The sequence below is a fragment of the Crocodylus siamensis genome, chromosome 2 (assembly GCF_052110815.1).
Source record: "Crocodylus siamensis isolate JL-2025a chromosome 2, ASM5211081v1, whole genome shotgun sequence".
Taxonomy (NCBI): Eukaryota; Metazoa; Chordata; order Crocodylia; family Crocodylidae; genus Crocodylus; species Crocodylus siamensis.
This window is the reverse complement of record NC_143396.1, coordinates 56,411,615-56,437,129: the sequence shown is the minus strand read 5'-3', so window position 1 is coordinate 56,437,129 and position 25,515 is coordinate 56,411,615. Positions and strand designations below refer to the sequence as shown.

Below are 25,515 nucleotides of genomic sequence, written 5' to 3'. Positions count from 1 at the left end.
ACTGGCTGGAATGGCGAAAACATACAACCAAAACAGGTAATATTTCATTCGTGTTTATGCATATTACAGCAAAGAAGTAACAGAAACAGGGGGCACGGTCCTGAAGGAATAGATGAATTCTCACATCAAGCTTCCTGAGGGTTAGGTTTATTCAAGTGTTCAAGTAGTGAATACTTCAGTTTGGCATGAAATCACATTTTGAAGTGGGTTCATTTTAATATGTTGCATAGGCATTTTTATAGTAATCAAAAACATAATACCTATTTCTGAAAAACTTTCTAGTCCTGATTGATTCAATTTTATCTGCCTGCCGAGATGACTGAGTGAGACAATTTGATTTTTCTAAAAGCTTTCTTAGAGAAAGTTGTACTACACTTATGAATCTCATATGTCCTGGTTTTAGTGGACCATAGCTTAATATGATAGTACTAAACTAGCTTCAGTCCCCACCTTTAGAAGATGGGCACCTGCTCCTTATTACACAGAACATTAGCTACAGGGATCTAGCTGTTCTCTAGTCCTGTCCAGTATCAATTTCATAGGAATCAATCCAGAGAAGTTTTGAAATAACATTAGCTAATATATCAGCAGCACATAGATGATACGGTGGCTCTACACCACTTTCACAAAGGGCATGGTCATCACTAAAATATCAGCAAATACTCATGATTGTCCAGCTTATTTTGAAGCTCTTTCACTGCTATAGCATTTCCATTCATTAAGAGGTTTTGCCTTTGGTTGTCAAAATTGTTCACATCCTTTGAGTTCACTTAGACTCCTTGTTACCTCTGGATGGTCAAATACTATAGCCATGGTCCCATAAAATGTTTGTGTCAATTTATGGCTGTCCCAGAGATCCATAGCTTGTGTATTTGATTACTTTATTGGAATGTGCCCAGGAATGAAACTGTTGCCCTTAAAAAGCTTCATTTAGTTCAAAGCACAGTAGCCTGCTTACTCCACAGTAGGCATATGAAAGCATGGTACCCTGGAGACATACTCTTTCACTGGCTTCCTGCAGAATACACAGTATGAGTCTAGGATTCCATTCTCCTCGAAGCACTTTATCAGAGTGACCCAATTAACCATGGCAGTGGTGTTCAATCTTCTGGTCATGTGAGGCCAGATCAGTGGCACAGGGCCAATCTATGGGTCAGATTGGGGCCTGCACTGCCCCCCATATACTAGGATCAGGCCCTGGGGCCCCACCCCTCCCTCCCCAGCCATGTGCACCAGGATAGGGACCCCACTTCTGCCTTCTGTGGTCCAGCCCTGCATGCTGAGATGAGGTGCTGGGGTCCCACACTGCCCCTGCCCAGCCTCATAAAACAGGATCAGGACTCTGCATGCCAGGATTGGGCCTTGGGTCCCACATCATCCCTGCCTAGCCTATGTGCCAGAATCAGGCCCCGCACTGCCCTTCATGCTCAATCCAGCCCACAGGGCTCTCCATAGGAAGTTTGAGAGCAGGGGAGCAGTGGCAGCACTCCTTCACCACCAAATTTGTAGACCCCTGGTGAGGTCTGTGGGCTGCCTGATCTCATGCTGAGGGCTGAATCTGGCCCCCAGGCTAGAGGTTGAGCACCCTTGAACTATGCCAAAGACCACCTCAGTCTACATGACTATGAGCTTCCAGGACAGTTATTTTCCACTGGAACTATGGATGTGTTACATCCAGAAGTAAGCTGTGTGTGTTCAAGAACCAGAGATTTCTTGACAGCAAAAGGCAAACAAGAATACCCATCATATCAAAGTCCATACACATTGGGCACATCTACGTGTGCCCCATACTGCACATTTGGTACTGTGCAGACATTTAGCAAGTACTAAATGACTGTGCAGTACATGCTGGTACTGCGTAGTCTCAGCAGCACATGGTTATTTTTAGATGCTACGGTGACATAGCTCGCCACTACAGACGAGACACTGCAGTTTGTGCCTGCATACACTACGTCATAGCGATGAGTTACATTGTCATAGCTCATTGTTAAGGCAATCTAGCATCTCATGTAGACGTGTCCATTGTGAACAAGCCAACAAGCCCTACATATACTCATCTTAATAGTTTGAAAGACATTCAGATACTGCAGTAATGTGCAATTTAGAATAACGTAGATAGATGTGCTGGTCCACAACTGAGATTCTAACTAGAGTTGGACAAGTCATTTGTAATTAGCAGTGTAATCAATTTTTCTATGTTTTCAGCTTTGAGAATTCTGGATAAACAAATTGAGACAGTTTCATTATTTTAAATATATGGAAATGTCAAATGAATATAGTTCCTGGCTCTCAACCACTGTGAACATTTGTGTTTTTTGCTGTGTTGCTTAGCTGAATAAGTTGCACAATATGATTTCCCTTTCCCAATTTGGACAACTTATTTAATAAGGAGCACTTTATCAAATAGCATATCTGAATGTATCATTCTAAATGTACAATGTTTAACTGTATAATTTGTTGCTTATTCAAGCATTTTTACTTAAATATTCATAGGAAATAAATACAAAAGAATACAGCCAGAGAAATCTTTTGAAAATTTAAATGACCATTTTGCAAATAAACCCCTGAAAAATAACTTTTTTTTTAACTACTCCCCCTCTCCCCATGGAATATCTGTGTAATGGAGAGTAATGAGGCTAATGAGTCACAACCCACAAAAGCATACTCTGGATAGGGTATTTATGTGTTTTGGTAGTCTCAGCTTCTCAGAGAAAGTTTCATCATCTTTTTCATTTTAAAATTTTCTCTAATCATAGACTTCTTAGGATCTCTTTAAGGGCTTTGGAGTCAAGGTTCATCTTCCAGGGACCTCAGAACAATGTGGTGCTATCCCCAGAAGCTCTCTCTTTTTCTTTGCCCCTCAGTTCAATAGTAAAGTACTATCTTTGTCCTAGTTTTCAGTTTAACATAGCAGTGCACCAAGTTATTAAATGTTCCAGAGTTTTGTATGGGCAATGAGCAACTGCAATGTAAAAACTGTCAGGGGAAAACTGAAGGTTTTGCCAGTCAGGGTGAGCACAAAATTGGGCTCACAGTCTAGATTTTCCCTCCCCACAATCCCATTCCCTGTTGGCAAAGAGAGGAAACACACACACAGGACTGGTAAAGGTGGAGATGAAGTCATGCTAATCATAAAACCCTAAAATAGTAGGGCTGGAAGGGACCTCGGGAGGGGATGGGCAGCCTCTAGGAATGTACTGCTCTTAGATCGGGTCCCAGCTTGTGCACATGTTCGCTGGTGCCAGGAACCATGCTGGTAATGCAGTGTAAGCCAGTCGGGGTGAGATCGAGGTGCGGGGGGTAGGCTGGGCTCTGGGGGAGGTTGGCAGGATCAGAATGAGGGCTGGCAGGTCCGCAGGGGGCCGACCATCTGGGAGCGCGGGGTGGGGGTGGGAGGGCTAAAAATAGCCCAGTCAGGATGGGGTGGGGGGAGGAAAAGCTCACACGTGGGGTTTGGTGAGCAGCTGGGCTTTCTTAACATACATTCAGTTAGATCAGGCACAGGTTAGCCTGATATAGGTAGTGTGCTTCCTGATGTGAAGTAAATTACATTGGGCCAGCCATTGTTTGTCAGATGGAAATTGCCTGAACAGAACATGACCTCATTTAGATCGAGCTAAGTGTAATGTCTGCATATACCCTGAGAGAGATAGGAGAGTTAAAATGAGGCTTTATTACGAGACCTGTGTAAGAGACAGCACAGGAAACTCCTTGTAATTGAGTCGTATCGGCTTCCTGTTTTCCTTCCTGCTCTGGCCGGCGTGATGGGAGGAACGTACCATGTGTATGGCACAGAGTGAGTCTCCTTGGGGCGCTGGTTATCTGTGCTGCCTTGGGAATACATTGGAGCCACAGCTCTACCCATGTCTTCTTCACCTGCAGGGAAAGAGGAGCAGCAAATTCCTAGAGGCTACTCTCTGTCCTAGCACCGACATTACAAATAGTGGAGGAGTTTAAAGGGTTCCACAGGCCTCTATTTTTGGACCAAAAGCTTGATTTCTGAAACTGAAATTTGGATCAAGCTTTTTCTCTGGAAATATCCATTTAAATAACATTTTAAGTATATATTCTGTACAGCATGTTCATTGCCAGCATTAGCTCCAAAGTCATAGAATCATAGAAAGTTAGGTATATAGCAGGTAGGGCCTGAGATATAGCATGGTGTCTGACAGGTGTTACCTCATATGTAACAACATTTCTTCAGTACTACAGGCTTCGGCTGTGACATACAGCAGCCATTTCTGAAGTTCGTTCAGAGCTGTTTTAAAAAACAGCTACTGTCAGTCTGTTTTCAAACCAGACTAACTAATGCATCCTGGCCCAAGGGTGAATGCTTTGACAGCTATCCCTAAGAAGGGTTCATAATTTTTCAGTAATACATCTATGAAACATTTCATTAATAGCTATTGAGAATCCACAGCCAGACAAGTTTCTTGTTCAGAAACAGACTTAAAAAGTTTCTTTTCCCAGCTGGAAGGGGTAATGTGCTAAATAGCCAAATTAACAAATGCACTGATTCATCTTTGTTTCAAAGTATTACAGCTTTGTCATTTAATAGGAGTTTCAATTATCAAATGCCTGCAGGCATTGGATAGTGTGTCTAAAGCCAAGCTAAAATAAAATCTAAATGTATATAATGCTGTCAGACTGAGAACTGGAACAGCGAGCAGGCACAATATTCTGTAGGAGTCGTACAGACTTCCCTTGAAAAGTACAGGTTCAGAATGTGCAAAATCCTGCTCGTATTCAGGTTAAAGACAAACCTCCCATTGATTTGAATGGGAAGAATATCAAACCTAAGTATAGCTCCCTGGGAATGAAGTGAATGAACCATCTTGTATTATGAGAAACAAGGAATTGTGGTGCATTTTGTGCTCATATTTGCTTGAAATATATTGAATATAAAGGGTTCAGCTTTGTTCCCATTTATTAACCCCTGGCTAATTTTTATTTACCCCTGGCTAATTGCAAAAAGAAGCAGTGTTGATACTGGAGCTGTTTTCATACTTAGGACCTGATTTTGAGATCAGAATAAGGACCTTAGTGTTGTTAAAATGAATGTCTTTTATATATTGTATGATGTAGTTTATTTATACACAGTACTGAGGAAGGATTTTCTTGTGGTAGAGATCATATTAGGCTGGGGCTCAGGAGATGTGTTTCTGGCTCTGCAACTTAGTTATTGTAATTTTTTTAATGATATAGTAGATAAAATACAGAAATAGTTCTGGAAAGGAGGAACTGGACTTTATGACTTCCTCTGCCTTCCCCCTGCTGCATACCCTAGTCACTAAACTAACAACCTTCTAACTTGTGTTGGTATAAACATAAGCTGGCAGCTGCTGGAGTTGGGGATGGGTTTTTTATCAGTGAAGGGCACCATCCTGTAGTCAATACTCAAGCATATTAGCCTTTGCTTTCAGCTGCAAAGTAAACGTGAGAAAATCATTCCTCAGTGTAATGTATTAACAAGCACTGAGTCAGCACAGTTGCAGTGTGTTCATACTGTCATCAAGGACATTACATGTTGAGTCCAGTATGATTAATAGTAATCGCTTTTCCTTCTGATGTGTTTAGATCCTTCATAATAAGGAAATTCCTGCAACCATATATGACAATATGTTTAATTCTCAAACATGTACCTAACAACTTTTCTTCTTGTATGGGGACAGTGGGAGCTTCAGTACAAGGGTGGCTCCCAAATGTTAACCCTGGAGGTATTTGACCTTCAGAAAATCAGTGATAGATCAGCACAGCAGTCGGAGACTGAATAGTTTTAATTCAGCCCAGAGTCATGATACATGTACTGGACAGTCACTGAAAAATTAACAAGAAAATGCTGTATTATGTTAAATTTTGGAAAGAGCCTCTCAGCACCACTCTGATTGGGATCTTCTAGTCTTTGATATAGAAACAATGACTTAAGGAATGTGGCCGCTTTTTCAATGTTGTTTAAACAGGGCATATTAAGCCTGTTATACCAACAAATTTTAAAATGAATACCTTGTAAATTGATGCCAAGATGAACATGGGCTGGCAGTGTGGGGATGCAGTCAGGAAGGCCAACCGCACCTTATCATGCATCCACAGATGCATCTCAAGCAGGTCCAAGAAGGTGATCCTCCTCCTCTATGCAGCACTTGTCAGGCCGCAGCTGGAGTACTGTGTCCAGTTCTGGGCGCCGCACTTCAAGAGGGATGTGGACAACATGGAGAGGGTCCAGAGGAGGGCCACTCGCATGATCAGGGGGCAGCAGGGCAGGCCCTACAAGGAGAGGTTACCTGTTCAGCCTCCACAAGAGAAGGCTGAGGGGGGATCTAGTGGCCTGTTACAAACTAGTTAGGGGGGACTGTCACAGGGACGCTAAGGTGCCCTATTCCTAGATAGGAAGAAGGGTGGCTGCCAATCACAAGGGGAACCCAGGTGATGGTTACTGGGACAACCGAGCTGGTCATGTGATCAGAAGGGGCAGGGCCGGGCCCTTATAAACAGCCCCAGGCCGGAGCTTACGGGGCAGTTCCCTTCTGGTAGCCTGGTGTGTGGGAGCTCGGCAGTAGAGCTGAGCTGAGCAGAGCAGAGCCAAGCCGATGGTTGCAGTCTGATCACCCTAGTGGCTACTGCATGGTAAGGGTGGAAGGAACCCTGATGGGGAGGCGATCACTAGAGAGGCAAGGGAGCTTAAGTCCTATGTTTGAGCGAGGAAGCTTGTTGTTGGGTTACGGCCGGTGGGTTATGTTTAGTTTGTTGTATAAACACCGGAGGACCGGGTGAGGCTGTAGGGGTGTGAGGAGGGCTCACAGGGGCTCCCCAGCAGCTTGGGGGTTCCTGGTGCCTTGTGTGGGCACACAAGTGGTGCCTGAGAAGGCACAGCTGTTCAGTGCCGAGGCGGCACAGCGGGTAGCCCTGTAGGGGCGATAGTCAGAGGCCTGAGCAGGGCAGAAGACCCCGACCAAGGGTCCTAGCACCAGAGTGAAGCCTGTAGGGCCCCATGTTGGGCTCCAGAGGTGGGAGCCACACGAAAGGAAGCCTAGGGTGGGTGCTGTAAAGACAACGAGCCCAGCGAGGGCGAGTCAGTGGCCATATAGAGCCCGGTGAAGGTGCTGAGAAGCTGTAGACGCGGGCGCGTATTTAAGAGAGGCCCCAGGTGGGGCACATGTATAGAGAGAAACCCCACGGAGTGGGGGATGTGTGGCTGACCAACTTCCTGAGAGGGTATGGACAGGAAAGAGCCCCAAAGAGGCTCCACTGCAGTGAGAACCTTGAGGGGCCAAAAGGGCCAGGTAAGGCTCAGGCCGCCTGAGCCTAATTGGATACAGTTTGTGGATGGAAACCCAGAGGGGCTAGGTAAGGCTTAGGCTTCTGGCCCAGTGGGGAAGGATACCATTAGTGAGCCCGATAGGCTAATCAGTAGTAAGGGGTGCCAGTTGCGTGGCAAGCCCAGGGGCACCAAAGAAAGGGGCGCCGGTTCCGTGATAAGCCCAGGGGCGCCAGGGAAGGGGCGTTGGTTGCGTGACAGGCCCAAGGGTGACGGGCAAGGTGCAGGTAGCAATTGGACCTGATAACGTCCGGAAGAGCTGCGAGGCTTGGGGCATGCTAAAGGGGAGGTAGGAGACATGCATAGCCCTAAAGGCTGGGGTGCACCTTGTCATTCCATTGAGGAACAGGGGGACAGTGTAAGCAGGGTATCGTGGACAAGGGAATCAAAGGCAGCCTCCCATATAGAACCAGATATCATCAAAGACGTGGCGGGCGAGATAGAGGGTGCTGGATTACGTACTTGACATGGTAGGGGGCACTAGTGAGATCATGGCCGCTCCTAGACCCCACGCCGTGACAGGGACCAGCAGGCACTGGGGAAGTCCCTGTTCCCCCGAGCACTGCCAGGAGTGACCAGGAATAATGGTCACAAGCTGGCATAGGGTAGATTTAGGTATCAGGAGGCGCTACTTCATGGTCAGGGCAGCTAGGATCTGGAACCAACTTCCAAGGGAAGTGGTGCTGGCTCCTACCCTGGGGGTCTTTAAGAGGAGGCTACACGAACACCTTGCTGGGGTCATTTGACCCCAGTACTCTTTCCTGCCATGGCAGGGGGTCGGACTTGATGATCTGCTCAGGTCCCTTCCAACCCTAAAAACTATTAAACTATGAAACTATGAAACTGTGAATAGAAGAAATAATCACCTGAAATAACAGCTAATGTAGATATGCCTAACCTAACTTCAGAGTAACTATCTCATGTGTTAGCAGAGTAACTCTGGTATCATAAAATTCAGTCCAGGCTGCAAAAACTGGGTTGCACAAACTCCAAAAGCTGAGTGACTATTCAGGCAGTTAGCCCATCCTGAGACCCTGGTTACTACAGCTAATCTATTTGCAATACCCAAACAAGCCAGTTTAAAGCTAGCTCATGCGTATCTCCACCAGCTGCAATCACATTAGTGACTGGTCTTAGCACATGAAAAAGGTAGAATATTACCTAAAGTAGCCTTATTACAGTACTGAAATCAATATACAGTCAATATATATCAATATATAGGCTAGATCAATAGATAGTATTATTGGGGGGGGGTGTTGTATAAATATATTTACTCTAATATGACTTGATAGTAGTGAGAAGCAAGTATTTTTGTGGGTGATAACTTTTATTGGACCAACAGGATGGGTGGGATAAAGTTAGATAAGCTTCTGAATGCAAGGCATAAGGTCCGAAGGAAGCAGGCATAGCAATGAATAAAAATAGCGTGTAGGGCTATGACTGTGGAGAAGAGAGAGATTCCCAGGCAGTGACCAATTGTCAAGGGCCAGATAGGGAGTTCCTGCTTCTTGAGGAATGGTCACTTGCATCTGTAACCTCATTCACTTCTTCGGCTAGAGTCAGAAATTACACATAAACTGTATAAGTGATCAGAAACCGATTCAGATCTGTAATGCAACAGACATTCAGTCCACATAAACCACTTTCAAAATGGTCAAAACAGGTTTAAGATAAACCTAGATTCATGTAGTATCAGACTTAACTGATGTAGGTTAAGTTGGTTTATTGAAATTCTGTCCCAGATCCCCTCCAGGTTCAGGTTAACTCATATTCCCCCAGCATCCGAGGATGTTTTGCACCTCCCCTGCAACCCTCTTCCCCCGCCCCCTGCCCTGGCAGGGTGGGAAGGCTAGCTTTGGCCTAAGCTGTTTGCTCCACCTGGCTTCTGGCTTGAGCCACTGTAGGCATGTAGCTGCATTTCCAGATTCAAAAGTGAATGTCTGTTTACTTGCTTATTGGTTCAATCTAGGCAGTTTAGATTAACCTGTGAAGACTGAATCAATTCAGCCTCAGGCTTTTTGACCTGTACTTAGCCTTTGAGAGCTTTCATGAGAATAACATGTCCTGGCCTGAAGGAATGGCAACAGTATTGTATGTGTTCAGAGATGTTCTGTTGAGGAGCTGGATGTTCTATGGAGGTTAGAAGTAGTGTTTAAAAATATTTCTCTTTCTAATTTCCTATGCTATTTTCTACAAATTGATTATTTAAAAATGTAAATTACATTTTTAAAAATTCCATCAATAGCTCATCAAATGTAAAGTTGTAATTATCATAGTTTCTCAGGATTCTTTAGATTAAATTTTGATTTATAATTAATATTTTAGAAAAAGTTTAACATGGAAAGGCATAAGAACACTTCCTCAAGGAAAGCATTAGATACAGATGACCAAGCCACTGAGATATAGGGATCTATCATATAGTAGTTAAGGCTCCATCTTCCTGCATTTGCAAGTACACAGTGAACCTTGCAAAACTTGGACTCATATTTTTGTAGCCACATAATGAATTTTGGGGTGTAGCAATGTGTCTATTCTAGGCAGTGGGATAAATATCTCTATGTATTCTCGACAATTGAATAAATAAATAATATTTTTTTTTAAATGAAAGAAAACTTTGTAGGAGCCATTTATGAAAAAGGTGAATAGAGATTTTGTTTCCAAAGATTTTTTCATTTTTAAAAAGCACTACATTTTCTACCCAAGTAGACTACTAATTTGTTTTGCTTTATCCATTTGCCTTCGAGTTCTTAAAGGCATACATCGTTTTCTTCTTGCCTCCTGATGTTTACTTGTCACTTTGCTTTTTTGTCAATTGAGCCCCAGGGTATAGATCATACTGACAATGTTTAATCAATGCAAAAAATTGTCTTGTTGTGACAGCAGTGTAAAACATTTGGCACTGGCAGTAGCAAGCTGGGGACTTCAGAGGGTAAAAAGGTCATTTGTTACATTTGCTTAAATCGATTCTTTTTGTATTTCAAAAGGCCAGTGGAATGTGTCATGAGCATTTGGAAATCGCTGCTTTTGCCTTCAAGGTATGTTGAATTTTGCTGTGGAGAATGACCATAATGCTCTAAAATCTTAACTGACCATCAACATTTCCAGATGTGCAACAAGGACTCAACAGTTTCTCAAAGCTCCTTTTCAACAACAGAGCAGCCAGCAAAATGGTTCAGAACATATGGAAAAGGCACCAAGTATCTGACCTTCTGCTGGAAGAGACCTTTATTTGAGATCTGTCCAGTGTGTATCTTACATAGAAACCAGTACCAAATATACAAAGCAAAAGCACATTTTGGCTTCATTATTGAAACAAGTTGTAGTCCCTGACTCTCCAAAAAATGGGGACTCTAAAAGTTAGAACAAGCTAAAGCATTTGAAACGGAAAAAATCCAACATGCCTTTATCCAAGCTTTCCAAAAGGTCTTATTTAAATGAAATTTCAAGGAAATATTCAGGTTCAGGAGACCATATATTTGTTAAAGAATTCCTGTAAAAACCATTAGGTAGTCTGTTTTCTTTTGGCTCATACATCTACTAGAATATTGTTTTATATGCTTTTTCTTGTTGCAAATCCTGTTGCAGAATATGAAACAAAAAATGCATATTGTTTATTGGTGATAATAGAACAACTTTATACAAACTACGTAATTATTGCAAAAACATATGTGCACACAAAAACACATACCTGTATCTACATATAATTATTCACTGCACTTGTCTAGTATATCATTTCTAATACGTTATCTTCATCAAAACAATGGGCTTGCTTTCTTCTCTCCCTTTGTGTTCCCTAACAAAGCAATATACCTTGACATGCAGAAAATCTCCCAAATAACATGCAAACAAAAACCTAACGTGATTTAGTGCTGAAGTATTATAGCAGTAAATGAGGATTCAGGAAATGGCCTGTCCCAAATACATAGCTAATAATGGGCATTTAAAGTACTATTGCAATAAATTAACTGCTCACTCTAGGCCTTAATATAGGAAACTGTTTTTTAGTGTTTCAGAATTCCAGAACTGACATAAGCATAATCTAGACCAATGTCTCTATTGCAATAAAGTCCTGTTTTAACTTTTTAACAATGTCCTATAAAATTTATTATTATAATTTAAAAGAGGGTGTTATTAGTTACTGCCAAACCCCAGTAATTACATGTTTGTCTACTAAGAAGAAAATTTCAGCCAATTTTGTTTTTGAATCAGCAGCAGCAGGATTAGTAATCAACAGGAATTACTTTTAGGGAATGGCACTGGATGTCTGGATGATGAAGTAATTTTTATTGCTGCATTAATTTTACCCATAAAATATTTTCACTTGATTCAGTCCATCAAGTATTGCCAGATTCCCTGGTGTGGTTTGGCATGGACACTTACGTTGTGTTGCTGGCACAAAATGGCCCTAAAGTTAAAGCAGACAGTCCAGGAAAGATCACTGGAGCATAAAGATGATCCTCCAGTGGTGTACAATCAGTTTAGGTACCCTTTACCAGTTTTGTTTACTGCAGTCATCCCAGCAGGGAAACCAGGGTGTATGATAAGAGAATATTCCTGTTGAATGCCAATTCCTGCTACACATATTGCTCTTACAGACAATTGCTGCTGGTACAAGTTAGAACAGCCCTCACTTTGCTCAAATCAAATAAAGTGGCACAAAATTACAGAAGGATCACACCTTATACTCATACACCTGACATGTCATCCACACTCCAGAATCTGACCCGTACCATTCAATATTTGTTTACATGTCTTCCAAGCTCCCTCTTATAGTTAATGTTTAGGTGGTTTATTACTTAAATGGAATGTGGCCAAAATGCATGTAAATACAAAAGCTAAAACTAAAAGAAGGTTGATTGCACTCCTTCTCTTCACCCTTCATATTACTTGGCAACCGTTGATGCTCTGGATCATGGTATATACACAAGGGACACGTCCAGATGAGTGCGCACATGCCTCTTGCCATGTCTCAAAACCCTTTGAGATGGGTCAAGAGGCATGTGCGGGAATGAGAAAATGTTCCCCATGTTGCAAATTTGACCCCTGGGAACGAAAAAAAAAATGCTCCAGAGAACAGCACAGCAAAGCACAGTCCCTGGAGGAAACAGAAGTCAGTCCTCCAGAAGAGATGTTTTGGTTTCAGCCAGAGCATCTCTTTGGTGCTTCTGCTGCCCCTGGTGCTGTCCAAGGTCAGTTAGGGAATGGGGGTGGGTGTGAGTGTGTCTGAGGGATGGCAAGGGGATGTCGGGGGGGGAGTGGAGGGGTTTGTTGGGGATATGTGGAGTGGTGGGGGATGTTGAAGGGGGAGTGGGGAGTGGGGGGGGGGATGTCCCTGTGGCTGCTGGGTGCGAGTGGCTAGAGCAGCCACGATGAAGCTGGCAGCATGTGGAGGGACCAGGCCCAGATTGGTGCGGCTTGCTAGTCCAGCTTTGCACCAGAGCAGGTCACGTGGCTTTGGGAGGTGTGCACAGGAGCCATGCCTCTGGAGCCGTGTAACCTGCTCTGGTGTAAAGCTGGACTAGCAAGCTGCACAGGGCTGGGCTCAGTCCCGTCACATGACACCTCCACACAGGCACAGAGGAGCCCAGCCAGGTCCTGCTGGCTCTGGGGCTGCTCTGCCACCCGGCCAGGTTGGTCCTGCAGCACACGGTCCCTGCATGCCACGGGACTGGCCTGGCCAGGCAACACAAGTGGCCCCAGGGCCAGCAGGACCTGGCTGAGCTTAGCATGTGGTCCCCATGCACTGTGGTGGGTCCTGCCACAATAGGACCAACTTGACCAGGCAGCAGAGTGGCCCCAGGGCTGGCAGGCCCCAGCTGGGCTCAGCACACAGTCCCCATGCACCACTCTGGATCCTGCTGCCATGGGACCAGCCCATCTGGGTAGCAGAACAGCCCCAGGGCCAGCAGGACCCAGCTGGGCTTGGCACACAGTCCCTGAGAGCTGGGAGCTGGCAGCAGTGGGATCAGTGTCCCACTCTCGCCGCTGCTGCAGAAGGTAAGTTATGGGCCCTGTGGGGGGGGAGGGCTATGACCCTGCAGGGTGCCTGGGACCCTTTGTGGAGGGGCTGTGGCCCTCCAAGGTACTGGGACCCTGTGCAGGGGGGCTGTGGCTCTGCAGGGTGCCTGGAACCCTATGCAGGGGGCTATGGCCCTCCAGGGGGGAGCTGGGGCCTTGTGAGGGGGGTATTCCATGTGCTGTGTGGGGGGACTGCACACTGTGGGGGACTGCACACTGAGGGGGGGGGGAACCACCCCTCCTGAGCAGCCCCGCCACAAGGTTCCCTGTACCCACAGTCCCCCCCAGCAATTGCCCCACACGTACCCACACATCAACCCACATCCCTCCACACACACACACACCCCTGCCTTCTCCCACGCCCCTTTCCACCCCCTTCCTGCAAACACCACACCTTCCCATCACACACCTATCATGTGCAAAGAAAAACAAAAGCACACATCAACACATATAGGAATTTAGAATTTATTTTATCATGATGATAGAAACACTGGTAGGCTTCCAAATTGCTTTAACATTGTAAATATATCAATTAAGCATTGCCCAACTAATCAATCCCTCTCTGTCAATCTCTTTCTATAGATATGTGTGTGTGTGTGTGTGTGTGTGTAGAGTGGTCTTTTGTTTTAATTTTAGAAGAACATGGATTTTGGGATATTATTAAAAATGGATTTGGGATGCTGCTGCAGCTGTCCAGGTGGAACAAGGGGTAGTGTCCCCAGATACCAATTGGGCAGGCCTCAGGAACTCCTGAGAGCAAGTAGCCCTGAACTGCTTGCCAGGGCAGCTTTTTGTACTGCTGGGAACAGCGCAGGTGCTTGCCCTGGGCTCTAGGTCCCCTGGCTGCAGATCCGAGAGGAGCCAGGCAGGGTTATTTTGCCCCAAGTGGCACAATTTGCTCCACAACAAAGTGCATGTCTGAGCATGTGCACTGAGACAAAAAGTTCTGGCTCAAATTTGCACCGCTTCTATTTGAGCTGCTGCAAATGCACATGCTTGCATGTGCGGACACATCCAAGAGGTCTATGTGACCACCATTAAGACCTCTAATACATACACCTAGGCAAGAAGTAGCCCTAAACTTACCATCCCCTCCTTAACCCATCAAGACAGAGTCCAAAGGCCAGACTGAGTCCAGACATTCAGTGCCTTCATGTAGCTTTTGGCTAAGTATAGACAGTCAAAAAGCCCAAGGAGAAATCTATTCAATCTACACAGGTTTCTCTAAGCTGAACAGAATGAACATTGACTTGTCAGCTGGACGAGGCAGGCAGATGCCTGCATTGGCAGTTGCCAAAAGGTTGTGGGCACCCTCATGTGCCTCCCAGAGTGCTGGACATTGCCAAGGGCAACCAAGCACAGCCAAATGGCTGGGCCATCCCTCATTGACTGTAAGGCACATGCCCCTGCTGCCCAGTCATTTTTCAGGCAGCTGGCAGCTGCAGGCAGCCAGCAGAGGGAGGTAAGCAGAGGGTTCCCCATGCTTTGTCTGGTCTGGGGGTCCACCCAAGGCAGGACAGAGGCCGGAGGGAAGCAGGGCTTGTGAACTACTGGGGGAAGGCAATGCCACTGGTATACCCTACATTCCCAGCCATATTGGTGGGACACAGAATGTCCTACCCCCTCACTTCTTAGGCCCAGGCCCCTGTACCAAATTGGCTCTGGACAGGGCTCACAGGATTTCCACCCCTGGAACCAGCACCAAATGCCTGGCTGAAGCTACTTTTCTGCAGTTACGAAAGCATAGCTGCCACCTCCTCCTCCCCTCCAGAGTGGGGCCAGACACACCTAGAGTGAGGCCCCATAGAACCTAGCGAGGGCGGGGGGCAGAAGTATGTGGCTCGGAAATGAGCTAGTGACTGAGTTTGGCCCAGTGTGAGGCTCAAGGCTGGTGGCTATGTAGAGTAGGGTCCACAGAGGCACCTGAAAGGCTGTGTGTGGGCTAGCTGAAGAGTGAGTAGCCAAGCCTGAAGGTCGTGGAGTCATGGAATAGGGTGGGTTGAGAGTGGCCCAGTGAAGGGCAGTATAAATGAGGCCCTGTGAGAGGTGGTGGAGTGCAAGAGAGAATGCTACAGGCCCAACAAGGGGCAAAGTTTAGCTTAGCCCTGAACTGCTACTATAATCAATTTATGATGCCATCTGTGAGGCATGGGACACGGTCTGTAAACCCCTTGGCACTGGGGTATTAAATGGGCAGCCTCATGCTTATTACAACAGATATCCCAACAAGTCATGGCAGGCGAGACAGGGCAGGTAGCCCTAAATGAAGTGGCAGGCTAATATGGTTACTGGCCATGAGTAGGCACCCTCATCACAACTGGTTTCCAATCAGCTAAACCATAAAAAGTGCGATGTATGCACCTGGCCTTTATGTATGTTTATAACCTTTTTAGACTGTGGTCTCTTTGGGTTAGGGAAAAGGTTTTTCACTGTTTGCACGGATAGTGTTTAGTATCTTTTGAGATCTACTGGGATTCAGATAAATAATACCCAGGTAGTAGGCTTTTTTTGCACTTCTGTGCAGCTATAAAAATAAACTTATTTTTAAAACTATTAACCCTTCTCATTTCAACTCCACACCAGAAGTTCATTCCCAATTTTGCTGCTGATGCTGCTGAGTTTGAATTTTTCCTCAGCATGTATGTTATAGCTATTTGAAGAAAAAATTCTTGATTTTTGTAGACAACAAAATGAATTATATTCATCATGTCACTACAAACAGCAGCACTAGTACAAAGTCTGTATTCTTTTGGTCGGCTGCCCAAAGTCAATATTTTACATAACTAAACACTATATGTGGAAAAATATATAGAATATGCAGTGTAATTCAGTTTCAAAATCACTTTTGGGAGTAATTGGTTGTCTGGTTTCAGTCTTTCTTCTGAAAGTTCATTTATGTTGATTTATTTGTCTTTCACTTTGGTTGATCCACTGGTCAGTCATAGGCTTCTCAACACTAGTTTGGAACTATTACTCTGATGCTGTCCAAAAGTAACTGAGAACATTTACACTGTGGAGTAACTTCTGACATAAGAAGTCACTCTTGGATTTATTTGCATGAAAGTTTAAACTAGAATAATTTAAGATGTCAATTTAAATCAGTATAGTTAACCTATTGCAAGACCACATCAGAACACTCTTATTTCATCTTAAGTGTGGCGTATTAAACCAAGATAAATCAATTAGGAACAGGTTTAACTATGCCATAGTAAGCCATTCTTACACTGCTGTGAAGTTTATCCCCAGAGACTCTAGCACTGGTTTAACTGTAGTAGATTAAAAATTGTAGCAGAGACAAAGTTTTGGCTTTGTATTAGATCCCTGTTAGCATTCACTCTGTCTTTCTCCAGGGAAGTCATGCTTTAATATTTCTGTCTTGTTTTGGAATTTTTCCATTTAATAATATATCAACACGATGTATTTATTCAAACGTCCTCAGTTAAAAATGGCTTATCCAAACTGATGCTTGGATTTGCATTATTGTATTGTAGTCACCTCTTTTTGAATCCTTATGCATCATCACAGGCTGATAATTTAAAATTATTATTAGTGCTCTGACCACCAAGCCACACTGTCTCTGGGAGGATTCTGAAGTGAAAATAATTGACTAAATACATTCTCAAAACAAGATTAGAGATTTTTTAAAGCTAAATATTATTTTAGGTACATTAGGCATGACTGATATTAAATTGGCTACCAATATCAGATAATGCTGCTATATTTATGAAGCCTTTAATATTAGTATTGCAGATGGATGTCAGGGGAAACCTCTACAGAAGTCTGGTTTGGGCAGGATGCTAACTCAAGTCACAGCTAACCTTTTTTTCTCTTGTGCGGGGCCAAGTATGTGGTTGATGCATAAAATAAATACATTTAAAAATGTCTGACACTTGGCAAAAACTAGTTAATAGCTGAGACCTGAAGGGTTCAATAGGATATACTGAACAGTAGTCAAAGGACATACTAAAGAGCCAATGGATCATCACAAGAGAGGAATGTAAAAACAGAGTTACCTCAGGTAATGTGTCAGTAAAAATCCCTGAAGATATAAACAGCCTGAATAACCAAGAATAATTTGGTGTGGTTTGAAGTAACCAAGAAAGTAGGATAAGGAGAGATCCTGAATGGTTATATAGCAGTAGTGAGCAAAATGGTGATCTGGCCAGTGGTCAAACTCCATTTCCCAGCAGGTCCTACTTGCATAGGTGTGGCTGGTTTTCATAGAGACCCCAGTAGCAGCCTGCTCTGATAGCAGGGCCAGTGTTTCCATGGAGACTGGCCCCAGCAGCACTGGCAGGGTATGCTGCAGGGCAAGGAGCTGCTCCAGGGCCGGGTTGGGATCTTACAGAGGTGACGGCACGGGCACAGCCACTACCTGCAGCCTGCATGCTCAGGATATGCAGGCAGCAGGTCACAGCTCTGGACCATGCTGTCATTGCTGCAAGGAGCCAGGACAGAGCCATGACCTGCTGCCTGCACGCCTCTGCCCAGAGCATGCAGGCTGTGAACTGTGGCTCTGCCCTGGCTCTGGACCATGCTGTCACTGCTGCAAGATCCCAGATCCCAGCCCGTCCCTGGAGCAGCTTCTCACCTTGCTATGCACCTTGCTATGCACCCTGCCAGCACTGCTGGGGTGGTCTCCACAGAAACCCTGGTCCCCTGTATCACAGCTTAGCTGCTGCTGGGGTCTCCATGGAAACCAGCCCCAGCCGTGCTGGCAGGGGCTGCTGGGAAATGGAGTCTACTGCAGATGGGATCCAGCCTGTGGGCTGGACTTTGCTGCTCCCTGTTACATAGTGTGCTGGGAAAGTCCAGTCCTAACTGATGAAGGGAGATAGCAGGATGCAATCCAGACAGCCTTCAGCAGTACAAGGAAAGCTGCATAATGTTTTGCAACTTGCCCTTCATGGCTCACTCATTGGCTCTGGAAAATGAATTGGATATAATCAAAGCTAAAATGCCAGAAAAGTTGGTAGAAATTACTTGTTAGCATCTGAGAAAAGCATGAGGCCTCTGGAATCTCTTTATGTGTTGATAAGAACACAAGCTGGCATTGCTTGGGAGCAGAATGCTGCCAGAGAAAGGGCCTTGTGTTGCTCAGCAGCAATGCCTTAAGTGGACTAACAAGCAGGTCTGTGAAGAGTATTCTAGCCAGTCATTTTAATTTAGAAAAATGATGGCTGTGACCTTAGGCAAGTTCAGCATCACTGCATACAGAGCAGAGCATGGTCTTTGTCAGTATTGCTAGGCATGTTGCCTTCTAGAAGCATTTACTTGCTGGTACTATAATGGCATCTGAGAAGAACCCCCAAAAGGAAATGTGGACTGTACATTCTGTGCAGGTATATGTAGATGTATGCAGAGTTTTTGTCAGGGATACACATTATCTTTATTAGAAGTCTCTTTTTGTCCCTCTTGCTATGCACTGTTCATTTCTGTCAGCAAAACAAGACCATGATTTAAGAGCATAAGAATTCTGGTTTGGACTGACTGGCCTGGTATGCTATTTCTGAGAGCAGCAGATTCTTGGGGAGAGGAGCAAAGTTCATAACTACACAAGAAATAGTGTTTTTTCTTTACCCAAGTTGGTGATTAATTTATAGCAGGGGTGGGCAAAATATGGCCCGTGAGCTGGATCCAGCCCCTGGACTTTGTCCTACCCAGCAGGTCCTTTGCTACTGCCTGGCCCAGGTTCTGTCCAGCCCGGGGCATGTCCCACTGCCCACCAGGTGCACAGTGGGGCTGGGGTGGCTCTGTGGCTGGACTCCAGCCTTGGCCCCATGGGGACTGGTGGGGACCCCTGCACACAGCCCCAATTCTGACCCTGGCCCACCCCGCATCCACTTCAGACCTGCCCTGACCAAAGTAGACCAGCTCCGGACCAGCTGGAACCCATGTGAACAGCACCAACCCTAGCCAGCCCCATGCCCACGATGGGTGGCAGTAGTGATGGCTGGGCAGGAGCTGCTGCTGGGCACAGGTGAAAAGCAGCCACCTCCCCCTGGCCACTGCCAGGCCCTTCTTGCTGCACCCACCCAAAGCCCAAGCCTGAGTTGCTTTATGGTTCCTCTGCACCGCCATCACCACCACCACCAGTGCTGCCTCCAAACTGTTCAGCAGAGTAGCGGTGGCAGTGGAGAGGAGCCACAGGGCAGCTCAGGTGCAGGCTCCAAGTGGCTGCAGCAAGAATAGCCCAGCACCAGGAAGGGGGCACTGGTCTCTTTTCCCTGCCCCCAGAAGCAGCTTCTGGCTGGTTGTGGCTGCTGTTCATCATGGGTGGGCTGGTCTGGAACAGGCATGGGGCAGGCTGGGGGCAGGGCTCTGCGCGCAGGTCCCAGCTGGTCTGAAGCTGGTCCACTCCAGTTGGGACAAGTCTGGAGCAGGTGCAGGGTGGGGCAGGGCTGGGAACGGGGCTGTGCTGGGCAGTGGCTGTGGTGAGGAACTGCAGGACACATGAGCTCCAGGCTATTGGGGGAGTGGTGCTGACCAGCCCACGACAGCTCCCTAAAACTGCCTATGTGGCTCATGGGCCCAAATAATTACCCACCCAATTTATACTTTGAAAGTTCACTGATGATATTGAGAGGTGAGTGTTAATAGCTGTGGTAGACAACTAGGATAGTGCTCAAAATCCAAGTATCACTATAACAGCCAGACCATACGTGGGCCCAGCACTTACAGGGGCACGTCTTCTGAGTTGGCAAATGTGGTCTTCTTTCCTTTAGGTGCCTTTAGCCTCCCATTTCTCTATGGGAACATGGCAGAGGAACCTAAGGGCTTTCTGCTGGATTTTCTGTTCCACACATTTTAAAGTCAGAAAAAAGGAATTTAATTGACCAAGGAATTGGATCGTGTAGAAGAGAGTGACAAAGATGATAAAGAGGATGGAATGCAAGCTGTCTAAGAGAAGTTGAGAGGCCTAGGTATATTTAGTTTGGTGAAAAGGATATTAAGGCTGGGATGTGTTTTCAAATATTTGAAAAGGTGCCAGAAGAAAGAGGGAGAACAACTGTTCACCATTGCTGCCAAGAGTAGGACACAAACCAATAGGTTTAAACAGAAGCAAAGCAGATTCCTATTAAATGTCAGAAAAATCTCTTGGAGAATTTCAAGAAAAGGCTAGATAGACATCTGCCTGGGATAATAGAAATATCACATTCTGCAAGGGGCTGGAGTGGAGGATCACTGAGATTCCTGTTAGCCCTTTGGGTGTGTTCAGACAAGCATGCACATGCATTTCCCCAGGCACAAATAGCAGTGGCACATAATTGTGCTGCTGCTACTTGTCCCCAGGGAATGCTCCTGCACGCATGCTCTGGCATACAGCAGATTGTCCCTGGTGGGGTAGGGGAGGCTGGGACCAGCAGCTGGGCTGGCTCCAGCAGCTTTACCTGGAGTCCTGGGGGCTTCCCGGGGCTGCACCAGTGGCAGTCTTTGCATGCAGAGCCTGGCTGACAGCTGGAGTGTGGCTCTAGCCAGCCAGGCTCCAGTTTTGGGTGGTGCATGCTACAGCCAAGTGTGTTATGCTGCTTTATCTTTTTTTTTTTTTGCTGGTTTTTTTGAGACACCAGGAGTTCCACAGTATCTCAAAAGCCTTTGAGGAACCATAAAGTGCATGTGCACAATCATCTGGATGAAGTGTTTGAGTCTAAATCTGTTGTCTACTAACAGCATTATTTGATATTGGTAGCCAATTTAATATCTCATGCCTAATGTACCTAAAATAATATTTAGCTTAAAAAAATCTCTAATCTTGTTTTGAGAATGTATTGAGTCAATTATTTTCACTTCAGGATCCTCCCAGAAACAGTATGGCTCAGCAGCTGGAGCACTATATTGGGATTCAGGAGATGTGGTTCTTTTGTTATCTCTGCTAATGTCCAGCTGGCTGATCTTACATAGGTAAATTTACCTGTGCGCCCCAATTTCCTATCTCATCCAATCCCTCCTCATCCAGGCTCCTCCTACTTCCAATCTAAATCCTACCCCCCACCTGCCTCCCCAGATTGCCAGTTCTAATCTCCTTATCTAGCCAGTCCCATTTCCTCCCCCAGACTCCTTGTCCTAATTAATTCCTTTTTCCATTTAATCCCCTGCTTCCAAATCTTGTTTCTTCCTTCACATTACCTGCACAACAAAAGGGGGAGTATTTAGAGATAAGGGACACAGTCCCCTTTTTCTCAGTATCTTTACCCAGTGCCAATTAAACCTGAAAGCACCAATTGCAGTGAAAGTCCTACTCAGCCTCAAAAGCCTAAACATTATGCTAAATGCAGATGAAACTGTTTGGAGAATTTAATTGCCAATCTTGAATAAATCTCTGTAAAACATGTGGCCTGTATTTTTTTTCAAGGATTTATAACTTGGGGAAATTTGGTTGATATCCTCTATGCCAAATTCCAATATCCTGCTCCAAATCATGAAAGAGCTAGAATTCCTTAGCCAAAAGATTGCAAGAATGTTTAATGTGGGCAAAACAATATATTGTTTCTCTCACCTCATTCTCAGAAATAACTGAGCCATTCAGCGGTTCAACTAATTGCACCGAACCAGAGATAAGTTTGTCCTGGTATTTTGGTACACAATATTCCATGCTCAGTCAAAAGATTTCATCCCAAAATACTGCAGCATGATCCAGTACATCCCTCCTAGTATGACACTTCTATATTCACGCTCACTCTGTCCTATCTATTGGTGCACCCTTGAGTCCATTGAAATAGCGATAATTTCATTCTACCTATCAAATTAATGTTATCCTAATTTACATATCTTGAAAGCACCTATCACTGTCATACTTTATCACTGTGAAGTATTTTCATGATACTTGTAGCTATGACTAAATAAAACATTAACTTTTTAAGGAAATGATTTCTAGATAACATTTTAGTCTGGATTTTTTAAATGGATGCCACTAGTTAGGTTCCTAACTGCAGATGCTTTTAAATAAACTTTTAAGTACCAAAATATGAAACTAGGAGTCTAATTTTAGATATAGATTGGATAATTTTGTTTCTTAGCTTCCATGTACATGGATCTCTGGAGCATTCCAGGACATACAGCTTGCATTAAAATAATTTAGATGCATGTGGCTGTGAAACCAGAAGATACATCAGCTGCCATGACAATCTGGCATTGCAAATGTATTTAAGAAAAAAGCTTCTTATGCATACAGAATATGACACTTAATAGGGCTGTGCAAATCTGCACCATTCCGTTTCACCTTGAATTCTGAGGTTTCGACAGAACAGCATTTTGTATCAAATTTCATTTCAATTTGAAACAGCTGTTCCGTTTTACTTCATCGAAACAGTCAGGCTGTTTCAACTCTGTTTTGATGTTTCACTAGATCCACCGGGGCCAGGACTTCCCATCCCTGGTGCTAGATCCATCTCCAGCACTATGGATCCATCCCCAACGCTATGGTCGAAATGTTTTGACTTTTGAAACATTTTTTCTAGCCTCGTTTTGTTTTGAGGCTGTTTCAAAGCCCTTTGTTTCATTTCAATTTTGCTGTTCACCCTCAAAGTGAGTTGAAACAGCGCTGAAATGAAATGGCCGGTGAAATTTTCCACAGTCCTAACACTTAGCCACTTAAGATGCATTTTTTCTAAACTGCTGCTGCCTTTCTGGAAGTTCAGCCTCAGCAGAGTTTCACTTGCCTTCTTGACAGTTGTTTCTGTAGCAGCTGGTCTGGCGGCAAAGGAGTGAAGCATAACATATTTTAAAACTGTTAGTTAGATGTTACAAAACAGTTCTCATTGCACAACCAAGGAAACTTTGATTAAAATGATGTGATCTTTGAGATTTTACATCTTACTAGAAACCAGTGGCTTATGTATTTCTTTGAACTGCTTGACCATACCATGACTCGTTAAACTATTTGTTGCGGAAAACCACTAGCTCCAGTTATGAACCTCCCCTAGACGATTTGAGACACTGGATAACATCTTCATCATGTAAATTGCCTGTGAACTAGATCTACAGAAGGACACAAGATGTTACCTTGCTGAGCATAACAGTAGCACCTATGTTTTAGGTACCTTGTAATTTTGTGAAATTCACAAACATAAGCATATGCCTATATCAGGCATGGAGAGACTTAGGGCCTTGTTACATGGGGTATGTCGTATATGTTTTATTTAGATCATAGTGCCTGCCTATAGATGTTGTCATTAAAATTAGAACATGAACAAGCAGCCTTAATTAGTCAAGTCTGCTCCACATTCTAATTAAAATGCTCTAGTATTGCCTCAGTGTCAGATATATTAGGCCCCACCCCCTGTATTTCAAAATGGCCTCGGGATGATGTGGAACTTCAGACAGGATCACTGTTTGGCTGTCAGAAGTGCTTTATTTTGCCTGGCCACAGGAGAAAAAGCAAGGGGCCACTAGTTCTCAACAAAAGCAAAGCACAGACTTCTTTATATACTGATAAGTCACATACAGATCAACCTGCCCCATAACATATTCTTGGCAGTCTGACAGCAACTCATCATGGTGTCTTGCTGAACCAGGCGCATTTTCTCAAGCTGTCTCCTAATAAGCTTATCCTGAAAGCTGCCATGTTGTTCCTGCTCGGCCTTCACTAACATCTCCCACCCTGTCCCGACACGTATATACTCCTTCCAGTACTTTTCCATTCCTCATCATTCCCCCCTTGTAAGCACTTGTGCTTACACCTCTATATTCATAAAGCCTTTGACATTTTCTTGTCATTCACACTCACAGGCCACTTCCCTGAGCACCATCATCTGCGGCTTGTTCTTAGAGAGCCTGGAAACACTCTGGGCAGTTTTTGATAAACAACGGTGTAAACAACACAGAAATATTTGGATAATAATGAAAATGGCAAAAATGCATAATAAACTCAGAATACACCATTTTAGCAGGGATTTCAACCATCCCCCTACATCTGGTAGCCACCCCCACCAATTCCCCTTGAGGATTGGAGAAACAGTACCAATACTAGCTTTGTCAGATTTTCCTCCCACTCTAATAGAACGCAGCAGTCGATCCCTGAAAAAGACTCGGGACAGCTGGAGACCATCCTCTAGACTTGAGGCAGCCCTCTGGCATAGGTCCAATGGGACTGGTAGGACGGGTGAAGCTGGTTACTCAGTAGGACGCTACCCCAAATGCTGAGTAACCTTTGATTATCGCTCCCATAATACATCTGGGATCCTGCTGGGAAACATGTCCTTTCAGTGTACCAACGGGTCTTTCGCTATCCATAAAACCCTGGAAGATACTCATAGTCTGGTAATGAACGGGTCTGAATTTTAAGTGTTGTTAGGTTCTACTTCCTGTAACCAATCAATATCTCAATACAGGTTGGTGGGGAGCCAATGTGCCCCTTCCTATACCTTACAGGTCATTCAGAAGTGCCAAATTGGGAGCACAACCTGTAGGAACCTCAGCACTATAGCCGCTCCAGGCGTGTTCTGGCTATGCGGGAATGATGCCCACAAGATTTTGCCATGGCATTGGGTCAGCACCTGTATCCTGGGGAGAATCAGTCCAGAGTTTGATTTACACCCAAGCCTCTCTCGGCATGAGGTGTCTAATCTCCCACCTGGTTTGCCCAGACATAGGCGAGCTGTTGAAAACCCACTGGTTTGCCAACCCACCGGATTCCATCAATTTACCAGGACATTTCTCCCTTGGTTGGAGGTAGCTGAATTGGAAAGAACCATTGTAAACATTTCAGGAGTTATGGAGGAATTTTTTAATGCCAGCGCCAATGCTTTAGGAGCTCTTAATGATGAAATAACCCAGACAGGGCAGGTAGTTACCGAAAACCGTATGATTTTGGATTATCTCCTGGCCGCCCAAGGAGGGGTATGTGTGGTTGTGAACCATACTTGCTGTGCCTGGATCGATCAGCACCAATGAGTGGAAAAGGACCTCCGCACCATAAGAAGGCAGTTGCAGGTGATCCATGTGGTTGCAGAGGAGAAACCCTTTGATTGGTGGAGGTGGCTACCAGATGTAAGGAGATGGTGGCTAAAATGGTGTATTCTGGGTTTATTATGCATTTTTGCCGTTTTCATTATTATCCAAATGTTTCTGTGTTGCTTACACTGTTTATCAAAAACTGCCCAGAGTGTTTCTAGGCTTTCTAAGACTGAGCTGCAGATGATGGTGCTCAAGGAGGTGGCCTGTGAGTGAGAATGACAAGAAAA

At 44.8% G+C, this 25,515-nt stretch overlaps 1 protein-coding gene across 1 annotated transcript; it reads left to right on the top strand.

Moving 5' to 3' along the window:
- Nucleotides 1–3,764: 3,764 nt before the first annotated feature.
- Nucleotides 3,765–25,225, top strand: LOC149870276 (syncytin-2-like). The gene is made up of 2 exons (XM_090034504.1): nucleotides 3,765–3,796; nucleotides 24,664–25,225. Exons 1-2 carry the CDS (start codon nucleotides 3,765–3,767, stop codon nucleotides 25,223–25,225), a joined length of 594 nt encoding a protein of 197 aa, XP_089890630.1.
- Nucleotides 25,226–25,515: the final 290 nt, after the last annotated feature.

What these genes read in the sequence shown, in the direction of transcription:
- LOC149870276 (XM_090034504.1), top strand. Translation starts at nt 3,765, where the DNA reads ATGGGAGGAACGTACCATGTGTATGGCACAGA. An exon ending in TACCATGTGTATGGCACAGA is followed by an intron (nt 3,797 to 24,663) that starts GTGAGTCTCCTT and finishes ATCTCAATACAG; the next exon opens with GTTGGTGGGGAGCCAATGTG.